The sequence below is a fragment of the Oncorhynchus clarkii genome, chromosome 1 (assembly GCF_045791955.1).
Source record: "Oncorhynchus clarkii lewisi isolate Uvic-CL-2024 chromosome 1, UVic_Ocla_1.0, whole genome shotgun sequence".
In the NCBI taxonomy this organism is placed as follows: domain Eukaryota; kingdom Metazoa; phylum Chordata; class Actinopteri; order Salmoniformes; family Salmonidae; genus Oncorhynchus; species Oncorhynchus clarkii.
This window is the reverse complement of record NC_092147.1, coordinates 8,253,781-8,277,568: the sequence shown is the minus strand read 5'-3', so window position 1 is coordinate 8,277,568 and position 23,788 is coordinate 8,253,781. Positions and strand designations below refer to the sequence as shown.

Here is a 23,788-nt window from a genome sequence, read left to right as displayed (position 1 = left end):
TCTACCCCCTTCAGGGACAACATCTACCCCCTCCCCCCCTCCAGAAACAACATCTACCCCCTCCAGGGACTACATCTACTCCCTCCAGGGACAACATCTACCCCCCCCCCCTCCAGGGACTACATCTACTCCCTCCAGGGACAACATCTACCCCCTTCAGGGACAACATCTACCCCCTCCCCCCCTCCAGGGACAACATCTACCCCCTCCAGGGACTACATCTACTCCCTCCAGGGACAACATCTACCCCCTCCCCCTCCAGGGACAACATCTACCCCCTCCCCCTCTAGGGACTACATCTACCCCCCCCCCCCTCCAGGGACAACATCTACCCCCTCCAGGGACTACATCTACTCCCTCCCCCTCTAGGGACAACATCTACCCCCTCCAGGGACTACATCTACTCCCTCCCCCTCTAGGGACTACATCTACCCCCCCCCCTCCAGGGACAACATCTACCCCCTCCAGGGACTACATCTACTCCCTCCAGGGACAACATCTACCCCCTCCCCCTCCAGGGACTACATCTACTCCCTCCAGGGACAACATCTACCCCCTTCAGGGACAACATCTACCCCCTCCCCCCCTCCAGGGACAACATCTACCCCCTCCAGGGACTACATCTACTCCCTCCAGGGACAACATCTACCCCCTCCCCCTCCAGGGACAACATCTACCCCCTCCCCCTCTAGGGACTACATCTACCCCCCCCCCTCCAGGGACAACATCTACCCCCTCCAGGGACTACATCTACTCCCTCCCCCTCTAGGGACAACATCTACCCCCTCCAGGGACTACATCTACTCCCTCCCCCTCTAGGGACTACATCTACCCCCCCCCCCCCCCCTCCAGGGACAACATCTACCCCCTCCAGGGACTACATCTACTCCCTCCAGGGACAACATCTACCCCCTCCCCCTCCAGGGACTACATCTACTCCCTCCAGGGACAACATCTACCCCCTTCAGGGACAACATCTACCCCCTCCCCCCCTCCAGGGACAACATCTACCCCCTCCAGGGACTACATCTACTCCCTCCAGGGACAACATCTACCCCCTCCCCCTCCAGGGACTACATCTACTCCCTCCAGGGGCCACATCTACCCCCTTCAGGGACAACATCTACCCCCTCCCCCCCTCCAGGGACAACATCTACCCCCTCCAGGGACTACATCTACCCCCTCCAGGGACAACATCTACCCCCTCCAGGGACAACATCTACCCCCTCCCCCTCTAGGGACTACATCTACCCCCCCCCCCCTCCAGGGACAACATCTACCCCCTCCAGGGACAACATATACCCCCTCCCCCTCTAGGGACAACATCTACCCCCTCCAGGGACTACATCTACCCCCTCCAGGGACAACATCTACCCCTCCAGGGACAACATCTACCCCCTCCAGGGACAACATATACCCCCTCCCCCTCTAGGGACAACATCTACCCCCTCCAGGGACTACATCTACCCCCTCCAGGGACAACATCTACCCCTCCAGGGACTACATCTACCCCCTCCAGGGACAACATCTACTTCCTCCAGGGACTACATCTACCCCATCCCCCTCAAGGGACTACCCCCCCCCCCCTAGGGACTACATCTACTCCCCCCTCCAGGGACATCATCTACCCCCCCTCCCCCTCCAGGGTAGATGTAGTCCTGGGAGTCTCAGTGTACCGAGACCCTTGGACGTTGCGGCTAGTGACATTAATGGAGCTTGGCCTCTTTGCGTTTGTGCACATTTCTCTTTTATAGAGGGGAAACGTCTCCAGCAGCGGCACTCTGCCTCTCTGCAGGGGAGTCCACCACAGACTTCCCAGAAAAAAGGCCAGGATCCAGGCCCTGTGGCTGGGTACAGACTGGACAGTTGAGCCTTTACCACCACGACCAGTCTGGAGCTCGACAGGTACAGGCTGACTCCGCGTCTATAGGATCTTAAATAGCAGAGTCAGGCCTTCAGGAGTCAGGCCTACACTGCAGATGTTTTCCATTGCCAATAGCAGTTACTGTATGTGACCAGGGTAGGAGTTTTGTGATGTGGCCCAGGACAATGCTTTGAAACAGACTAAACATGTCCGCTGTGAAGACCATAGCTCATGAAAGGACTAGAGGACTGGATGCCTTACATTTTTGCACCAGGAGAAATAAACAGTGTAATTATTGAGTGGGTGACACACCATCAGGGACGTATGTTCAATTTACAATATGAGGAGCTCTCTTAAGCCCTGGTTAAACTTGGTGCTAATGCTCTAAGGCCCTGTTTATACCTGGTTCTAACATGCATCTTTTGTCCTGATCTTGTCCACATTCTGATTGTGCCCACATTTTCAGACAGGTGTAGATGATTAAAATACACATTGTGATCAGATCTTCCTGACCACCTCCTGAGGTAGTCAGGCACGCAAGTGTCAATGGACCATTTTGATGCCATAAGTCAATGATGATTTAATGTGGCTGAAAATATATATAATTATGAAAGAATATCTTTCAAATAGTTTACATACAGGGAGGGACAATAAAATCTGGTCACAATGCAGACCATGTCTAGCATTGGGCTAGTAACCGAAAGGTCGCTCGTGGATTTTTTAAAACATTTTTAATCTGACGTTCTGCCCTTAAGGAAGGCAGTTAGCCCCCGACGATAACTGCTCCCCGATGACGTGAATGTTGATTAAGGCAGCCCCCCGCACAGCTCTGATTGAGGGTTGGTGAAAGAAAATGTTTGCTTTTCTAATGACCAATTTCTATGCTCATACAAGTGACTGTTTGAACAAATCTTCACCATCAGTATCTGCATTTTGGCAGTATGCACAGACCCTTATTTTGAGAATGAAAGATCTGTTTAAAATCAAATCAAATTTTGTGTTTCTAGCTCCAACAGTGCAGTAATATCTAATACACAAATATAAGTAAAGGAATTAGAGAGAAGAAGTGTTGTGAGGTGTTGGTCGGTCACATGAATGAACGATAAGCTATGAATGAACCAGTATTGGTCGGTCACATGAATGAACGATAAGCTATGACTGAACGATCAGCTATGAATGAACCAGTATTGGTCGGTCACATGAGTGAACGATAAGTTAAATCGTGCAAATATAACTTGTCTGCAGTATATTCGAGAACTAACCAGACCAGAAAAGCTCACTTCAGACTGGTATTTTATGCATCTAAGTTTGACTGTGACCTCTCCAGCATGCTAATACAGAATCATTTAAGTTTGACTGTGACCTCTCCAGCATGCTGTTAATACAGAATCATTTAAATTTGACAGTGTCCCTTTGTAGAATTTCCACAACAGGTTAAATGCATTCGGTTGTGCAACTAATTAGGTATCTCTTTTCCCTTCCCGAAAATGTGGGCACAATCTGAATGTGGACAACGGATGCATGTTAGCCCCAGGTACAAACGCGGCTTGTGTTGGAGCAACGAGGTGATCCATAGGGAAAGGAAGAATAGCTTCTCTGTGTCATCACAGCTGTGAGCACAGCGAAAGAATGGCTGGAGAGGCTCAGACACACATGCATTGTTTGTATACTGAACATAAACACAACATGTAAAGTGTCCAACGGAGCTGTTGCCAGACAATTTAATGTTAATTTCTCTACCACAAGCCCCCGCCTCACAACCGCAGACCGTGTAACCACGCCAGCCCAGGCAGGACCTCCACATCCGGCTTCTTCGCCTGAGGGGTGCAATTCAGTCTGTCATAAAGCCCTTTTGTGGGGAAAAAAAATATTCTGATTGATTGGGTGGGCCGGCCTATGCCCCTCCACCAGTCATGTGAAATCCATAGATTAGGACCTAATGAATTTCAATTGACTGATTTCATTCTATGAACTGTAACTCAGTCAAATCTTCAAAATTGTTGCATGTTGTGTTTACATTTTTGTTCAGTATATTTGGCAGCCTTCTATGAAGTAGAAACAGCAATCCATCATGAGGTAAGCACTCTGCATGGAAGAGTGGACAACATTTCTCAGAAGGATCAGATAACATCTATGCGTCAGGGATAAAATGAGGACGCCAATTTTTGTGTATAAGAGTAAAGCCCTTAAAGGGATACTTCAAGATTTTGGGAGTGAAGCCCTTTGTCTACTTTCCCAGAGTCAGATGAACTCTGCGTGCAGTTTAAAGTTGCTAACTAGGGTTAGCGCAATGACAATGTCTATGGTAACTGCTACCATACTAGTAGATACAATAGACTAAAAGTTATTGCGCTAGTTAGAGGTAGTTTCGGGAGTCAATTATAACTTCATACTGGATGCAGACAAAAATTGTATTATTGCCAAAATAGTGAAGTATCCCTTTAATTAATGTAATAAAACAGACAATCAGAACGGAAAATTGCTTTATAAAATCAATACAACAAAACAGTTCAACATTCAGCAAGAAATTCAGTCCATGATTTGCAGTAAATGTAATATAGTCCTTAATTATATCGATAATATGCATATCTGAGTGGTATAGGGAGACAATGTTATCTTGTAATTGTCTTTTTTTATATTATCAGCATTTACAAGCGCATATTTAATGATTCAAGTACCACTACTTTAGATTTAACTTATGCATAGTCAAAAGCTGTACAAGATCTGTATCACATGTTGTATTTAAGAATAGCCCAGTTTATAACTGGTGCTAACAAAACAATTAAAAAAACACTGATCAGATCTTCCTGACCACCTACAGAAGTAGTTGGGACAAATTAATTGGTTGGATGAAAGCTCAGTGGGCAGAGTTTCCAAGTTAGAGTTCAATAAAATTCAAGAAAGGAAAATCCCTAGTTACACATTTCATTTACATGTGATATAATCATTTTTATTTTACGTTATAGACCAATATTGATGCCTTCGGTCCATGGTGGCCCATGTCAATGATTTGAGGGTGGATTTAAATGGTTTGACAATCCAGATCGGTTTACAAAGACCTCCTCCAGAAGTGGTAAGGAGGATCTGATCACAATCAGTTGCTTTAATCATCTACACCCATCTAAAAATGTGGGCACAATCAGAATGTGGACCAGATCAGGACAAAAGGCAAATGATAGCACCAGGTATAAACAGGGCTTGAGAGCATTAGCACCAAGTATAACCAGGGCTTAAGACAGCTCCTCATATTGTAAATGCAATGACACAGTAGTACGTATCCAGGAAGGTGGTACATGCTCGTTAGTGTTTCTAATACACTACTACACTAATAAACAAGGTATATTTTATAGAAGTCGTTTTTTGCCATCCAATGAACAGGATGCTATAATACTGTTTAAAATAGTGAGACGTCAGGAAAAAGGGGATACTACAATATGGGGACCTAAATTCAAACATGCATGTACAGAAAGAGCCTAACATGTCATCTTCTCTCTTTTTAACAGTCATTGTTTCCGGTCTAAAACAAGATTGAATATGAAATTATACTTTAAAACATAAGGCTCGTCTTCCTCACACACCAAAAAAAATAAACGGATTACCCTCCTTCAGATCTTAAAAATCACAAAACAAAAGTATTGCCTCATCAAAAAAAATGTCAAAACAGCAAAATACCCACAATCAACATTTATGCATGAGCCACATTAAGGGGTTTTCAACAGTAACGGAAGAGTGACTAACCTACACCTCAGCGACATGAGCACTTCACACCAACGTTTCACCGTACTAAACAGTGTTGCCGAGGAAGTGGGTGGCCAGCCATTAACATTAACTTTCATTTTTAACATACAACAGATAAATGCTGTGAAAACACACTATAGCTAAAATCACAAAAAGGTGCTGCTTATTTATCAACAAAAACACCACATTGAATTGGGACGAGATAAGCAAATTGATAGCACAAATAAAATGTTTATTTTTATTTTTTATATATATTTTAAAAAATATCTACATGTAAAAAGCCTACTAAACCTCAAGACACGATGAGTGGTCTATTTGGTTTATATGAATTCAGAAACAACAATTACGATTCGACTCGATTTTTGTTTATCGTTATGTTTTGAACCAAACTGTCACATTTTATATAAAGCATAATACTGTACCATTCAGGTTCAAATGTGAACTGTTTTACCAACTGGGCACCAGTCCAGAGTCTCATAAAACATTGTTTAGGTTCACAATCCTGAGCCATCCAGCCTCAATGAAATGTATACATTTTTAACTTTAAAATGTACAATTTTAGACCCATTCAAACCAATTAAAAGTGATATACCACTTCACCATTGAGGTTCAGGTGAAACAGACCCTCCAATACTCGTGCTGAGTACAGCACTGACCAGGAAAAAGCCCAGACGGCTTCCACAGACTTCCAGGTCGTCTCCCTCCCTCATGGCCTCTGCTGCGAGTCATACTGCTGGTAGCGGTTCAGCTTCTCCGGATCGTTTGAAGCCATCTGGGAAAAATCCTGGAAAATGTCTTGGTAGGTTTCATCTCCTGCAAGGACAAAGTAAACCATTACAGTGTAAGTACGACTCGGTAATACTAGGAGTAATACTATCAGACACTTAAAGAATAAAACTAGTTGGTACTGTAGAATAAAACTAGTTGGTATTGTAGAATAAAACTATTTGGTACTGTAGAATAAAACTATTTGGTACTGTAGAATAAAACTAGTTGGTATTGTAGAATAAAACTAGTTGGTATTGTAGAATAAAACTAGTTGGTACTGTAGAATAAAACTAGTTGGTATTGTAGAATAAAACTAGTTGGTACTGTAGAATAAATGCAAGCTTGCAAAAGGAAGATTTTCAAGAGCTCAGACTTTTGTCACAGACACACATAATACAGGTAAGATAGGAAGGTTTATTTTATTGCCAAAGGTTTGAAGAAGGAGTGAAAGAAATATAAATGTGGCCATACCTTAAAGCGCCACTGTGAGGCAGTAGAGAGAAACAGCATTATGCAGAGGAAGATGTAACAATGAAAGAAGAAGCAGCCCAATGTTTGAGGAGTGTGCAGGCCTAAAGCAGTACTAAGGCAAGGAGCCCCACTCTTTGCAGTGAATTGTGATGTGGAAGAAAAAAAGATGCCCACAAGATTAGTTTTGTTACCAACTGTATTGTATTTAAAGTGCAGGATTTATGTACAAAAATACAGCTGTGTTGGACTCAGCATCCCAAAGAAACGAGAGAACAGAAGAAAGGCACAAACTCCAGGGAGAGAGAAAGAGTACAGGACAAAGTGATAGACAGAGAGAGAAGCAATGAGAGAGAGAGACACTGAGACAAGCAATGAGAGAATAAGAGTGCAACAAGTAACTGAGCAGACAGCATCGTTCCATTGGATCCCTTCCCTACAACACATTCATACACTTCAGGTTTGTACACTAACAAAATGTAAAACATTGTCTTTGTAGAAAACACTACTGTATCCCCAACTACTACAACTGTCTGTTGTTGACTTCAAGGTAATAACAGGCAAATATCGCTCACATTGGATTTAAATCATGACAGAAAACGGTACATGAACAGCCGTATTAAAATCAACTATTCTTCTCGTTACAGGTCCAAGAATCTATGGGTCATTGACTGAATCTACACCGAGTATACAAAATCATGCTCTTTCCATGACACTGACCAGGTGAAAGCTATGATCCCTTATTGACGTGACTTGTTAAATCCATTTCAAATCAGTGTAGATGAAGGCGAAGAGACGGGTTAAAGAAGGATTTTTAAGCCTTGAGACATGGATTGTGTTTGTGTGCTATTCAGAGGGTGAATGTGCAAGACAAAATATTTATGTGCCTTTGAACGGGGGGGGGGGGGGGGGGGGTATGATAGTAGGTGCTGCTGGGTTGTTCACGCTCAACAGTTTCCCGTGTGTATCAAGAATGGTTCACCACCAAAGAACATCCAGCCAACTTGACAACTGTGCATTGGAGTCAACATGGGCCAGCATCCCTGTGGAACGCTTTCGACACCTTGTAGAGTCTATGCCCTGACGGGAAAAGGGGAGGAACTCAATATTAGGAAGGTGGAAGGTGTTCCAAAAGTTTGGAATACTCAATGACCAAACACTTTTGAAGTGGAGGAACTATATCCAGTAGAACTACATTAAGTCCAAAGAACAGCATGCTGGGGTCACCTCCCTGTCAAACTCTACATTTATATTCCACTCACTCAGAGTGAAGTGGGGGATTTCTAAATGGAGCACTCCCTCCAGTGGCCACACGAGGTAATTGGACCAGTTGTTTCCTCACCCCGTCAGACCCACTACAAACTAGTTGTTTCCTCAGTGTCAGACCCAATACAAACTAGCCTTAGACTAGACTTTTCAGGAACAGCACTATTGGGCAATCATTAAAATCGCTATATTTAAACTGATATTCAAATCTCCTCTGTGCATCACCACTGGCTGGTGTCAGAGCAAGACTCCATGGTGCATGAGACCACCATGGACATAATGAAACGCGTCTTGCCTCTGAAATGTCCAACTGGCTCAACATACAATAAGATGGCTGACGAGAGACATGGAGTCTCTGGCCCAATCCCACCCTTAAATCCTATGTTTAACATATTGCGTACACCAACAAAATCCTCTCAGATCTTCACATGTGCTTAGGGCTTGGGGATGGATTTGGGATTGGGCCAGCGTGTTCTCTTTCAGCTGATATCCATCCTCTTTGGCCACAGAGCCTGGATCATGGAACACTGATACTCAGTAAGCACTAGGGAGCATATTGGCTTGTACAGACTTCAGTTTGGATACGTCAGTAACTATGAGGCTGATAAAAGTGCTTTTTGTGCCCATTTAAAAATTACCCATCAGGCCCAGGTACATTGCCAGGTGGCAAAGACTGAGTGATGGGGAAGACGAAAGGATGACATTTAAAAAGGGGAACATTTCATTCATTAATTACCAACAATACTGGAGCTGGCTTCACACTGTCCTATATTAAACATTTTTGTGAACGTCTCTTTGTTATCCAATAAGTTAAAGTTAATTATGTAACTATTATGCAGTAAAATCCTGTACATGGGTAAATGTGGATACTTTTCTAGACTATTGCCCTTCCCTTTTGGTACTCTACGACCTTGATATCTCATCTAAACTTAAATTCACACCCTTACCAGTGTCAGCTAACATTAAAGGGATACTTCTAATGCTAGCAGATAACCATAGACTTCCAGTCATTGCGCTAATGCTAGTTAGCATTGGCTTGCAAAACTACCTAAAACATCCTTCATACTGGACACAGAGACATAAAAATGGTATCCACAAGTTCATCTGACTCTGGGGAAGTAGATAAAGAGACTAAAATCCCAAAGTATCCCTTTAAGGACTGTATAATTAATGTCAATTGTCAGAGAAAGAACAGGATTGCGGGGGGGGGGGTTATGTTCCAGCTAGACCAACAATCAATGAAATCATAATAGTCTTAAAACAGGTGTAGAAAATACACAAAAAACACACAAAAACAAGGATGCAAGCACATTCGACTTACAGTACTCACCCTTGTTCATAATGTGTTGTCTTTCTGACATTACCGCTTCTGAGAATCTCGCTCAACTTTACTTCCTATTCTGCTTATACTGTATATGATATAGAAATGTATGTATATTTATGTACAATACATCATTTACAATGACATTATATGGTTCCAATTGTTATATAAAATAAAAGTAAAATGCATTCTTAAAATGTGCCAAAATTGATACTTCATCATTGTAACAAACAGTTCAAACAACTGAAGAAGAAAAACTATTTTAAAAAGGGGGAGGTTAAGACTCACTGTGGGAACTATACATGTAACACACTGAGATATTGCATAAGCATACCAGGAATGTGCATAAATATTCCCTCAGGTAAATCACTAATAAATAACACCTGGTGCATGGCAACACACTGCTAGCCACTCAACAGCCTGATGGTCAAAACCGCCATTCAAAAGTCGGGATTACTGCCTGCTAGTCAAGACCGACGTTGCTGTTCGAAAGTAATGACAACCTCTGTCGCACCGTGCTCTTCGACATCACAACTAATAAAGACGTGGCTGTTCGAAAGTAATGACAACCTCTGTCGCACCGTGCTCTTCGACATCACAACTAATAAAGACGTGGCGGTTTAAAAGTTGGGACGCAACAGACGACTTAAAAAAAAGAAAAGAAGGACTGTTTATGTCACCGCTGTTCAGTAGTCAAAACAATGGCTCTGGAGCTAATGGCTTCGACCCCGGTTGGAAATAAAAAGCCGAGCACCTCTGTCTAAATCACAAGGTGCAGCTTCGCTCACCACCTGGCTGGTATTGAACACAGGACATCACAGGGCCCAATGTCTGCTTAATAAAAGTATGTTGCTTCTTCTCGTCTTTGTATTGGGGCTCTATGATCTCTAAGGCTCAGCCAGCTGCAGGCAAATGAACTCCTGCATACACTTCCTGTATTGCATCTCTGTGGGGCTGTTGGTGGAATATTGACCTGACTGCATGTAGGGCCCCTCCGCCTCCCGCATCTCCTCGTTCATCTTGGCCAATCGCAGTCTGGGGAAAGGAGAGCGAGGGGAGGACAGTCATTCATTGTGTCATCTTTATCCAACCCACCTTTAGACTTATAGAAGCAATCAATATGAATTGGGACAGTGTAAAGTCAAATAAAATGTTGCCTCAGCACTCCATTTTGAATTTGAGATTAAGTGACAAATAAGGCGAATTGTTTTTCCATAAAAAAATAAATGCACTTTATCTAATATTTATGTATACTGAACAAAAATATAAACCAACATGCAACAATTTCAAAGACTTTTCTGAGTTTTAGTTTATATAAAAGGAAATTAGTCAATTTAAATACATTTATTAGGCACTAATCTATGGATTTCACATGACTGGGAATACACATATCCATCTGTTGGTCACAGATATCTTTAAAAAAAAATGTAGAGGTGTGGATCAGAAAACCAGTCCGTATCTGGTGTGACCAACATTTGCCTCATGCAGAGCGACACATCTCCTTCGCATAGAGTTCATAAGGCTGTTGATTGTGGCCTGTGGAATGTTGTACCCACTCCTCTACAATGGGTGGGCGAAGTGACTGGATAGTAGTGGGAACTGGAAAATGCTGTCAAACACATCAATCCAGAGCATCCCAAACAGGCTCAATGGGTGACATGTCTGGTGAGTGTGCAGGCCATGGAAGAACTGGGACATTTTCAGCATCAGGGAATTGTGAACAGATCCTTGTGACATGGGGCCGTGCATTATCATCAAATCAAATGTTATTGGTCGCATACACATATTTAGCAGATGTTATGGCGAGTGTAGCGAAATGCTTCGGTTCCTAACTCCAACAGTGGTATAATGGGCCAATAATGGGCCTCAGGATCTCGTCACAGTGTCTCTGTGCATTCAAATTACCATTGATAAAATGCAATTGTTTTAGTTGTCCGTAGCTCATGATTGCCCCATACCATAACCCCACCTCCACCATGGGGCACTCTATTCACAACGTTGACATCAGCAAACCGCTCGCCCACACGACACCATACAGGTGGTCTGCAGTTGTGAGGCCGGTTGGACGTACTGACAAATTCTCTAAAACAACGTTGGAGGCGGCTTGTGGTTGAAAATGAACATTAAATTATCTGGCAACAGCTCTGGTGGACGTTGCAGTCAGCATGCCAATTGTACGCTCCCTCAAAACTTGAGACATCTGTGGCATTGTGTTGTGAGACAAAACTGCACATTTTAGAGTGGCCTTTTATTGCCCCCAGCACAAGATGCACCTGTGTAATGATCATGCTGTTTAAATCAGCTTCTTGATATGTCACACCTGTCAGGTGGATGGGTTACCTTGTCAAATATGTCTTCTGTGCCCATATGATTAACCTCTATGACGTAACTGGAATGATGAGATAGATGTTCTTCTTCTCTGTTTTTGATGAGATAGATGTTCTTCTTCTCTGTTTTTGATGAGATAGATGTTCTTCTTCTCTGTTTTTGATGAGATAGATGTTCTTCTTCTCTGTTTTTGATGAGATAGATGTTCTTCTTCTCTGTTTTTGATGAGATAGATGTTCTTCTTCTCTGTTTTTGATGAGATAATGTTCTTCTTCTCTGTTTTTGATGAGATAGATGTTCTTCTTCTCTGTTTTTGATGAGATAGATGTTCTTCTTCTCTGTTTTTGATGAGATAGATGTTCTTCTTCTCTGTTTTTGTTTTATTGTTTCACTGCCATACTGTGTTTAACTGTGTTGGATCTTGTCCGGCCATCTTGTCTCAAGAGGACCACAATGGAAATAAGTCCCAGACTTTCTTGTGTTATCCTCCATGATTTTATTCATGTGCATGTATGGCTTTTAAGTTTTATGTGTGCTTGTTTTTTTAAATGGTCAAACTAATAAACGAAACTAAAAAAGGATAAATGCTCACTAACAGGGATGTGAACAAATGTGTGCACAAAAAGTTATATGTTTTATGTGCGTATGGAACATTTCTGGGATCTTTTTATTTCAGCTCATGAAACATGGGACCAACACTTTACATGTTGCGTTTATATTTTTGTTCAGTGTGTGTGTGTGTGTGTGTGTGTGTATATATATATTTTTAAAGGTCAAAAGACTTGGCACTCACAATGTGACGATGTCTGCATTGGCAGCGTCCACTGCCATGGATAGGGGCGTTTTCGCTTCAATGTCTGCCGCGTTCTGATTGGCTCCTCTTTTCAGGAACAAACACACTTGACTGGATTGGAGAATAACATTTAAAAAAGGGGAAAAAAATCTATTGTAATACCCCAACATGAACTAAGATCTTAGACTGAGTTCCCCTTTGTCACCATAAATTAACCGCAACCCACTGATTAACCTCAACCCCCCCAAATTAACCTCAACCCACTGATTAACCTCAACCCACAAATTAACCTCAACCCCACAAATTAACCTCAACCCCACAAATTAACCTCAACCCACAAATTAACCTCAACCCACAAATTAACCTCAACCCACAAATTAACCTCAACCCACAAATTAACCTCAACCCACAACCCTCGTCTATTACAAATCAAATATAACATACAAAAAGGCTTAGCCGAGGATTGCCATAAAGGCTTTAATCTAAACCAGAACACATGAACAAAAGGAACAGTCTGCCGTGTATTACTATGCCAGGTGAGATCTAGAAATAACAGACCTCCAATGCTGTGGGGCGGCAGGTAGACTAGTGGTTAGAGAGTTGGACCTGAGCTGACAAGGTACAAATATGGCAGTTCCCCTGTAGGCCATCATTGAACATTTTTAATTTGACCTTTATTTAACTAGGCAAGTCAGTTAAGAACAAATTCTTATTTTTATTTTTTAACTGCCTTGTTCAGGTGCAGAACTACAGATTTGTACCTTGTCAGCTCGGGGATTCGATCTTGCAACCTTTCGGTTACAAGTCCAATGCTCTAACCACTAGGCCACCTGCCGTCCCTCTTAACTGACTTGCCTAGTTAAATAAATAAATAAATAAATGTATTCTCTAATATCTTCTCTATGACAGCAGTCGTGGTCATGGGGTCTTTAACGTTCTGCTAACAGACAGATTGGATGGTGTGGTAGGTGGTAAGGGGTGGGAACGGACCCGGTGTGTCCCAGGATGGTGGCGTGGTGGAGGGGTCCTCGACCCAGGGCGTCCTGCTGGTTCACGTTTCCTGCGTTCTGGAGCAGGAACTCACAGGTCACCAACGAGCCCTGGAAGAATAGAAAAGTACCAGTACATTTATCGCGCATGAGCGCAAACACACAGGGTCAGATCCACCCCCACACCTGTCCACAACACTCAAGTATCCTCACCCCCTGCACAGCCATGATGAGCGGGGTCCTCTTGTCGTCGTCGGTGTTGACCCAGTTGACCTCCGCTCCGTGGGCCAGGGCCTCGGCCATGTCGGGCAGGCTGCGGGCACACGAGGCCCAGTACAGCTGCAGCCCCGAGGAGTACTCCTTGGGCTCCGAGAACACCACCAGCTCCTTACAGGGCGATGGAGGGGGCAGGGTGGCAGGCATGGCCATGGGGGGCGCCTCGGCAGCTTCTGAGTGGAGGGAAGGGTGGAGAGAGAGAGGGAGTTAAGAGGTGTGGGGTCATTTCAGTGGGCGTTCGTGTGTGGGGCCATTTCAGTGTGCGCTCGTGTGTGGGGTTATTGAACAGCTGTTTGAACATAAGCTGGATACGAGTGAGACTCATCGTGTGAGTGAGTGAGTGAGTGAGTGAGTGAGTGAGTGAGTGAGTGAGTGAGTGAGTGAGTGAGTGAGTGAGAGAGAGAGAGAGAGAGAGCATCACCTGCTTCAGCCAGGCTGTTGGTGGCCAGCATCTCCCTACTTCCTTCTGCACTGTTCTGGATGCCACTGTCTGCACTTCTTACTGCAAGGGATCAAGCAGTCAATCACTACACACCAGCACACACACACATTCACCAACTTTAACCAAGTGGTTAGAGAATGCAGTGCATTTTGGTCACCACAGCCAGTGAGAATTTCCCAGCTGACCCCCACAGCCACAATAAGACAAATGAGACTCAGACACTGACCACAACGACACACTCAACGTGACGGCACGGCTCATTAAGGGAGCAAGACGAGGGAACGTGGAATGGGAATTAGTCTACAGCCAGAGCAGTGAGTACAGATGGATGGCCGGAGGGAAGGATGTAAGGAAGGAGGGAAGGAGGGTGAAACACAGAGCTATACTTACTGCTCCTGAGCTTGGCAGAGGTGTCAAAGTAGGAGAAGAGCGAGTCAAGCTCGTCTGGACAGAAGAGAGAGTCGCGGCGCGCCTTCAAGCCTTTGGCAGCAGCTAGGCAAGGGCAGTGGATGAGGTCAGAGAGAAAAGGGCACAAGGTGGAGGGGTAGGAAGGTAGAAATAACAAGCAGCAAGGGGAAAGGGGTTAGTCCAGAAGCACAGAGCAGCCGGAGGAGGGTGGAGAAGAGGAGGAGGGTGGAGAAGAGGGTGATTGAGAGGAGAGGAGGAGGAGGATAGAAGCACAGGCAGTTAGACTACAACAAAAAGAGAGAACGTGAGAGAGAAGATGGGAGGGTGCCTTCCGTTGTGTGTCCTGAGCATGACATCGTTCTATTAGCGCAATTCTGTTGCTGATCCTTTAAAAAGGCACACTCCGTAGCTTGTACTGTATTCCTGGGTCAACAGTAACAGGCCCTACGGCTTGATTGTTTTAAAGGACTGAGTGGGAGGAAGTCTTTCCAAGTGTAAAATCTAAACGGAACAGGCGCTATCGATGGGCATTTTTGGTGAATTTGCATGGTTAGAACCATGTTTATGTGTTTATGTACAGTTAGCGTACAGTGTATACATGAATTCGCAATACTACCACCACCGAGGAGGAAGAGCTCCAGAGTGCACCTTTAAGAGACCGGACCTGGGACGGGTTGACACCTACCTGACTGACCTGAGGCGTTGGAGGAGGGCCGGAGTTTGGGCGTGGGCGGGGGCGGCCGGGGGGGCAGGTGCTCCGTGCTGCCGCTCAGCTTCTTCTCCCGTTTGGCCAGGGACACCACCTTGGCGCGTAACTCTTCATTGGACGGGCGCTGCACAAAACGCCGGTCCACGTACTTGGCCCTGATGTAGGCTTCGATCTCCTGCCTGGGGAAAGACACCGAAAAAGAGGAAGACTGAATTCAACAACCTGAACAAATCAGGCAAAGATAGCAAGCAACATTTTTATCTAATTCAACAAATTAAACCAATCTGGCAACCTACGCAAAGATGGCAATCTTTGCGCAATGCTGTAGTACGACACCTCCAACTTGTATGGGACTACCCTTTATTTGCTTCATAGAAGAAAAAAAAAAAAAGCTATAAAACATGGTGGTGGCTAAAATCAAATCACATTTTATTGGTCACATACACATGGTTAGCAGATGTTAAATGTGAGTGTAGTGAAATGCTTGTGCTTCTAGTTCCGACAGCGCAGTAGTATATATCAAGTAATCTAACAGTTCCCCAACAACTACCTAATACACACAAATCTAAAAGGGGTGAATGAGAGTAGGTACAGATGAGCGATGGTCGCGTGGCATAGGCAAGGTGCAATAGCTGGTATGAGGTACAGTATATACATATGAGTAATGGAAGAAATGTTAACATTATTATAGTGGAATTATTTAAAGTGACTGGTGATCCATTTATTAAAGTGGCCAGTGATTTGAGTCTATGTAGGCAGCAGCCTCTCTGAGTTAGTGATGGCTGTTTAGTAGTCTGATGGCCTTGAGATAGAAGCTGTTTTTCAGTCTCTCGGTCCCAGCTTTGATGCACCTGTACTGACCTCCCCTTCTGGATGGTAGCGGGGTGAACAGGCAGTGGCTCAGGTGGTTGTTGTCCTTGATCTTATTGGCCTTCCTGTGGCATCGGGTGCTGTAGGTGTCCTGGAGGGAAGGTAGTTTGCCCCCGGTGATGCGTTGTGCAGACCGCACTACCCTCTGGAGAGCCTTGCGGTTGAGGGTGGTGCAGTTGCCGTACCAGGCAGTGATACAGCCTGACAGGATACTCTCGATTGTGCATCTGTAAAAGTTTGTCAGGGTTTTAGGTGACAGGCCAAATCTCTTCAGCCTCTTTTGTTTTGAGCGAGAGGTTGTTTTCCTGACACCTCACTCCGAGGACCCTCACCTCCTCCCTGTAGGCGGTCTCGTCATTGTTGGTAATCAAGCCCACTACTGTTGTGTCTGCAAACTTGATGATTGAGTTGGAGGCGTGCATGGCCACGCAGTCATGGGTGAACAGGGAGTACAGGAGGGGGCTGAGCACACACCCTTGTGGGGCTTTAGTGTTGAGGGTAGGCGAAGTAGAGATGTTGTTTCCTACCTTCACCACCTGGGGGCAGCAAGTCAGAAAGTCCAGGACCCAATTGCACAGGGCGGGGTTGAGACCTAGGGCCTCCAGCTTAATGATGAGCTTGGAGGGTAATATGGTGCTGAATGCTGAGCTGTAGTCAATGAACAGCATTCTTACATAGGTATTCCTCTTGTCCAGATGGGATAGGGCAGTGTGATTGCATCGTCTGTGGACCTGTTAGGTCGGTATGAAAATTGAAGTGGGTCTAGGGTGGCAGGTAAAGTGGAGGTGATATGATCCTTGACTAGTCTCTGAAAGCACATCATGATGACAGAAGTGAGCGCTATAGGGTGGTAGTCATTTAGTTCAGTTATCTTTGCCTTCTTGGGTAAAGGAACAATGTTGGCCATTTTGAAGCATGTGTGGACAGCAGACTGGGATAAGGAGCAATTGAATATGTCCATAAACACACCAGAAAGCTGGTCTGCGCATGCTGAGGATGGGGCTGCAACCTTGCTAGGGTTTACACGTCTTACTCAGGTCAATCACGGAGAAGAAGGGGGCGCAGTCTTTTTTTAATGGGCCGCAACTGTGGTACTGTATTATCCTTTAGTTTGTCTGGGAGCGAGACTGTGTCCGTTATGTGGCATGTTTTCTTTTTGTAGTTTGTGATTTCCTGTAGACCTTGCCACATACGTCTCGTGTCTGAGCCGTTGAACTCCGACTCCACTTTGTCCCTATACCGACATTTTGTTTGTTTGATTGCCTTGCGGAGGGAATAACTACATTGTTTATATTCGGCCGTATTCCCAGTCCTCTTTCCATGATTAAATGTGGTGGTTCGTGCTTTCAGTTTTGCGCGAATGCCGCCATCCATCCACGGTTTCTGGTTATGGTAGGTTTTAATAGTCACAGTGGGTGCAACATCTCCAATGCCTTTCCTTATAAACTCACTCACAGAGTCAGCGTATAGATCGACTTTCTCTGAGGCTGCCCGGCACATTTCCCAGTCAGCGTGATCAAAACAATCTTGAAATGGGGTCTTGTATGCATTGAGGAAGTTAGAGTAGCAGTGATCGAGTGTATTGCCCACGCTAATGCTGCAATCAATATGCTGATAGAATTTAGGTAACCTTGTTCTCAAATTTTAATTGTTAAAATCCCCGGCTACAATAAATGCAGCCTCAGGATATATGGTTTCCAGTTTACATAGAGTTCAGTGAAGTTCCTTGAGGGCCATCGTGGTGTCTACTTGAGGGGGTATATGCACAGCTGTGAAGATAACTGACGAGAAATCTCTTGGGAGATAATATGGCCGGCATTTGTTTGTAAGGAATTCTAGGTCGGGTGAGCAGAAGGACTTGAGTTCCTGTATGTTGTTATGTTTATACCATGAGTCGTTAATCATGAAGCATAACACCCCCGTCCTTCTTCCCAGAGAGGTGCTTATCTCGGTCGGCATGACACATGAAAAAGCCCGGTGGCTGAACCGACTCCGACAACGTATCCCGAGAGAGATACAATCTCTGATGTCTCTCTGGAAGGCAACCCTTGCTCTAATTTAGTCTAACTTGTTGTCAAGAGACTGGACATTGGCGAGTAGTATACTCGGAAGCGGTGGGCGATGTGCCCGCCTACGGAGCCTGACCAGGAGGCCGCTCGGTCTGCCTCTTCTGCGGCGACGTTGTTTTGGGTCAGCTTCTGGGATTAGATCCACTGTCCTGGGTGGTGGTCCGAACAAAGGATCCGCTTCGGGAAAGTCGTATTCCTGGTGGTCGTTGGTAAATTGACGTCGCACTTATATCCAATACTTCTTTCCGGCTGTACGTAATAATACATACAATTTTCTGAGCTAGCAATGTAAGAAATACAGAAATAATCCTAAGGACTCGAAGCGAGGCGAGCATCTCTGTCGGCGCCAACGTGCAATGAATGGTAGCTATAGAACAACACGGCGGTAGTACCTGGGGTCTGTCGGCTTTGGCTTCATGGCTCCCAGCTCCTCTCTCCCAGCCTCATAGATCTGGTTGATGACCCCGTTACCCAGCTCACACATCAGCTGTGTTCAACACACCACACACACAATTATGTTACTATGACAAAATTAACCAGCACATTCCGAGGACAGCATGTCATTCATGCAAATTCATGACATGTAAAAGACAGTAATCTGTAACCATTACATTTTAGCATTGATCTGTCATTAGCGAATCCAAGAGAGGGAGTATGTGATTGTGAAAATCTCCTGCCTCTCTCTTTGTGCCCCTCCATCTCTCACCCTTCCCCATTTATTTTCTCACCTTGAGTAGTTCCGGTTCCCATGAGTCCAGGGTGAGCGAGCGCACTTTGGAGAAATGGACCCCCAGACTCCTGCAGATGGTGAGAGTCTGTTATTAACTCATGCATCAAAGAGACTGTCTAAAAATAACTGAGTCCACACAGCTTCATCACAGGAACATGCTGTTCATTTGAGGGTGTAGTTTGTACTGTGGCCACAAGGTGGGAGTATGCAGTTAGTAAGAGTAAGTCTACAGTCTAAAATGCACATGGGGACAGATTTACTGAGCTTTTGATTGTTTTATTCCCCATCTAGTAAAAAAAAAAGGTGAACCTTTCTACTGTTGTACAGCACCAGTCTACAGTTCGGTATGTGGTCGTACAGCACCATTCTACAGTCTCAAATGTGGTCCACCGTCCGTACGTTGGAGAATTTGGGATTTTTCAAACAGCTGAAACAGCTTTTTCCTGAAATCTAGAGTAACTCATCACTGTAAAACGCTCCCTGAAACACTTCAGCGAGCAGGCCTTTCTAATCGACCTGGCCGGGGTATCCTGGAAGGATATTGATCTCATCCCGTCAGTAGAGGATGCTTGGATATTTTTTTTAAATGCCTTCCTAACCATCTTAAATAAACATGCCCCATTCAAGAAATGTAGAACCAGGAACAGATATAGCCCTTGGTTCTCCCCAGACCTGACTGCCCTTAACCAACACAAAAACATCCTATGGCGTTCTGCATTAGCATCGAACAGCCCCCGTGATATGCAGCTGTTCAGGGAAGCTAGACACCATTATACACAGGCAGTTAGAAAAGCCAAGGCTAGCTTTTTCAAGCAGAAATTTGCTTCCTGCAACACTAACTCAAAAAAGTTCTGGGACACTGTAAAGTACATGGAGAATAAGAACACCTCCTCCCAGCTGCCCACCGCACTGAAGATAGGAAACACTGTCACCACTGATAAATCCACCATAATTGAGAATTTCAATAAGCATTTTTCTACGGCTGGCCATGCTTTCCACCTGGCTACTCCTACCCCGGTCAACAGCACTGCACCCCCCACAACAACTCGCCCAAGCCTTCCCCATTTTTCCTTCTCCCAAATCTGCTCAGCTGATGTTCTGAATGAGCTGCAAAATCTGGACCCGTACAAATCAGCCGGGCTAGACAATCTGGACCCTTTCTTTCTAAAATTATCTGCCAAAATTGTTGCCACCCCTATTACTAGCCTGTTCAACCTCTCTTTCGTGTCGTCAGATTCCCAAAGATTGGAAAGCAGCTGCGGTCATCCCCCTCTTCAAAGGGGGTGACACTCTTGACCCAAACTGCTATCCTACCATGCCTTTCTAAGGTCTTCGAAAGCCAAGTCAACAAACAGATTACCGACCATTTCGAATCTCACCATACCTTCTATGCTATGCAATCTGGTTTCAGAGCTGGTCATGGGTGCACCTCAGCCACGCTCAAGGTCCTAAATGATATCTTAACCGCCATCGATAAGAAACATTACTGTGCAGCCGTATTCATTGATCTGGCCAAGGCTTTCGACTCTGTCAATCACCACATCCTCATCGGCAGACTCGACAGCCTTGGTTTCTCAAATGATTGCCTCGGCTGGTTCACCAACTACTTCTCTGATAGAGTTCAGTGTGTCAAATCGGAGGGTCTGCTGTCCGGACCTCTGGCAGTCTCTATGGGGGTGCCACAGGGTTCAATTCTTGGACCGACTCTCTTCTCTGTATACATCAATGAGGTCGCTCTTGCTGCTGGTGAGTCTCTGATCCACCTCTACGCAGACGACACTATTTTGTATACTTCTGGCCCTTCTTTGGACACTGTTTTAACAACCCTCAAGGCAAGCTTCAATGCCATACAACTCTCCTTCCGTGGCCTCCAATTGCTCTTAAATACAAGTAAAACTAAATGCATGCTCTTCAACCGATCGCTACCTGTACCTACCCGCCTGTCCAACATTACTACTCTGGACGGCTCTGACTTAGAATACGTGGACAACTACAAATACTTAGGTGTCTGGTTAGACTGTAAACTCTCCTTCCAGACCCATATCAAACATCTCCAATCCAAAGTTAAATCTAGAATTGGCTTCCTATTTCGCAACAAAGCATCCTTCACTCATGCTGCCAAACATACCCTTGTAAAACTGACCATCCTACCAATCCTCGACTTTGGCGATGTCATTTACAAAATAGCCTCCAATACCCTACTCAACAAATTGGATGCAGTCTATCACAGTGCAATCCGTTTTGTCACCAAAGCCCCATATACTACCCACCATTGCGACCTGTACGCTCTCGTTGGCTGGCCCTTGCTTCATACTCGTCGCCAAACCCACTGGCTCCATGTCATCTACAAGACCCTGCTAGGTAAAGTCCCCCCTTATCTCAGCTCGCTGGTCACCATTGCATCTCCCACCTGTAGCACACGCTCCAGCAGGTATATCTCTCTAGTCACCCCCAAAACCAATTCTTTCTTTGGCCACCTCTCCTTCCAGTTCTCTGCTGCCAATGACTGGAACGAACTACAAAAATCTCTGAAACTGGAAACACTTATCTCCCTCACTAGCTTTAAGCACCAACTGTCAGAGCAGCTCACAGATTACTGCATCTGTATATAGCCCACCTATAATTTAGCCCAAACAACTACCTCTTTCCCTACTGTATTTTATTTATTTATTTTGCTCCTTTGCACCCCATTATTTTTATTTCTACTTTGCACATTCTCCCATTGCAAATCTACCATTCCAGTGTTTTACTTGCTATATTGTATTTACTTTGTCACCATGGCCTTTTTGCCTTTACCTCCCTTATCTCACCTAATTTGCTCACATTGTATATAGACTTGTTTATACTGTATTATTGACTGTATGTTTGTTTTACTCCATATGTAACTCTGTGTCGTTGTATGTGTCGAACTGCTTTGCTTTATCTTGGCCAGGTCGCAATTGTAAATGAGAACTTGTTCTCAACTTGCCTACCTGTTTAAATAAAGGTGAAATAATTTTTTTTTTTTAAAAACACCATTATGCTTAATTAAATGTTTAAAAAATACATATATATCTAAGCACACTTCGAGCGGTCTGTATCCTCAGAACTGGTGGTTCTTATTGAAGAGGAACTGAATAGGCTTCTCTACTAACATCTGGGTAAACGATTGAAAGGAATACGAGTCTTATTCGGTACATTTAGTTATTGCTTGCTTTTCGAAAAAGTCTACCAATCATGCCAGCAGACATGTCTGCTAAGATAGTTAGACAAGCTAGCGACTGTAACTTGATTGACAGCCTAGTTATGAGGTTGGGAACCTGTCTGGGCTAGCTAAAACTATCTTCATAACATTGCTAACTGGCTAGTATAATAAATCAAATAAAAAATCAATAAAAATCAAACACTTCCTCCGGTGCCTCCTATGTGCATGACGCCTACGAATACATATGAAGTACCGTGATGTGTAGTATCTGCAGTGATAGGAATGTACTGTGTATCCTGGGAGCATTGGGTGACAAATATATACAGTGAACAAAAATATATGCAATATGCAATTAAAATATTGCAATATGCAACAATTTCAAAGATTTTACTGAGCTACAGTTCAAATAAAAAGGAAATCAGTCCATTTAAATAAATTCATTAGGCCCTTATCGATGGATTTCACATGACTGGGCAGGGGCGCAGCGATGGGTGGGCCTGGGAGGGCATAGGCCCATCCACTGGGGAGCCAGGCCCAACCAATCAGATTAAGTTCACCCCCCCCCACAAAAGGGCTTTATGACAGACAGAAATACTCCTCAGCCAGCCCCCCCCCCCCCCAGACAATCCCACAGGTGAAAGCCTTTTATTGGCTCACTAACAGGGATGTAAACATATTTGTGCACAACGTTTTAGAGAAATAAGCTTCTTGTGCGTACGGAAGATTTCTGGGATTTTTTTTTTATTGCAGCTCATGAAACACGGGACCAACACTTTACATGTTGCGTTTATATTTTTGTTCAGTGTATTACTACATACAGAAGTACTGGTAGTTTACCTGTGTATCCCAGAGCACTGGATACAGAGGGTGATGCCCAGGTTGATGCTGGCCCAGCGTGGGTCAGGTTGACCACAGTCACAGCAGCAGGCGTTGCCCCCAATGACCATGACCCTCTGGAGGGCGCTCTCCCCTTTCAGTGACCTCTCTTTGGGCTCGCCGCCTGAGTCCAGGCTGCCTGTGGACGTGGAAGACTTCCGGTCCAGCTTCTGGAGGGTCATGAACACGACGTTATACACAACATATAACACTAGAAGAACGCTACTTCATTGTCTATTGTCAGACACACACACACACACGAGGGAAATCCTTTACTTTTGTTCAGACGTACATCCTGACATGTACTAAACGAAAACAAATGGCAAATAAATAACATGGAGAAATGTCATGAGGTCATTAGTTCTGGCAGCGCGTGGTGACTCACCTCAGCGTCCTCTCCCTGCTCCCGGAAGGCAGTGGCGATGCTGTTCTGGACAGCTTTGATCCAAGCCTGCCTCAGCTTCTCAGAGTCAGCCTGCATAATACAACTCCTGAAGGGGGAGGGACACCAGGACGTCAGCCTCCCCCTTCCTGGCCTGATAGACCTCTACACACTAGATTTCAATTTGTTACTGAGCAGCACCAGACTGTGTGTGGTGTGACAATATTGGGGTGTCTAGGTACTCTGTGTGCACTTGTAGTGTATATACACTTACAGATACATGACCAAAAGTATGTGGATACCTGCT

At 44.7% G+C, this 23,788-nt stretch overlaps 1 protein-coding gene across 2 annotated transcripts in view; it reads right to left on the bottom strand.

Moving 5' to 3' along the window:
* Positions 1-4,333: 4,333 nt before the first annotated feature.
* The window catches only part of LOC139418279 (arf-GAP with coiled-coil, ANK repeat and PH domain-containing protein 2-like), a 71,782-nt gene continuing 52,327 nt past the window's right edge, over positions 4,334-23,788 (bottom strand). Inside the window, exons 13-23 of one of the 2 annotated variants that reach the window (XM_071167663.1) lie at positions 23,485-23,590; positions 23,061-23,269; positions 19,038-19,107; positions 18,702-18,796; positions 15,347-15,549; positions 14,233-14,313; positions 13,749-13,984; positions 13,537-13,646; positions 12,547-12,657; positions 10,399-10,460; positions 4,334-6,415 (exon numbers count right to left, since the gene is read on the bottom strand). In XM_071167663.1, the coding sequence (XP_071023764.1) occupies positions 6,309-6,415; positions 10,399-10,460; positions 12,547-12,657; positions 13,537-13,646; positions 13,749-13,984; positions 14,233-14,313; positions 15,347-15,549; positions 18,702-18,796; positions 19,038-19,107; positions 23,061-23,269; positions 23,485-23,590 (1,390 nt within the window). In that variant the 3' untranslated portion in view covers positions 4,334-6,308. The remainder of the gene's footprint in view (positions 6,416-10,398; positions 10,461-12,546; positions 12,658-13,536; positions 13,647-13,748; positions 13,985-14,232; positions 14,314-15,346; positions 15,550-18,701; positions 18,797-19,037; positions 19,108-23,060; positions 23,270-23,484; positions 23,591-23,788) is intronic. The other variant, XM_071167738.1, reaches the window with a different exon arrangement.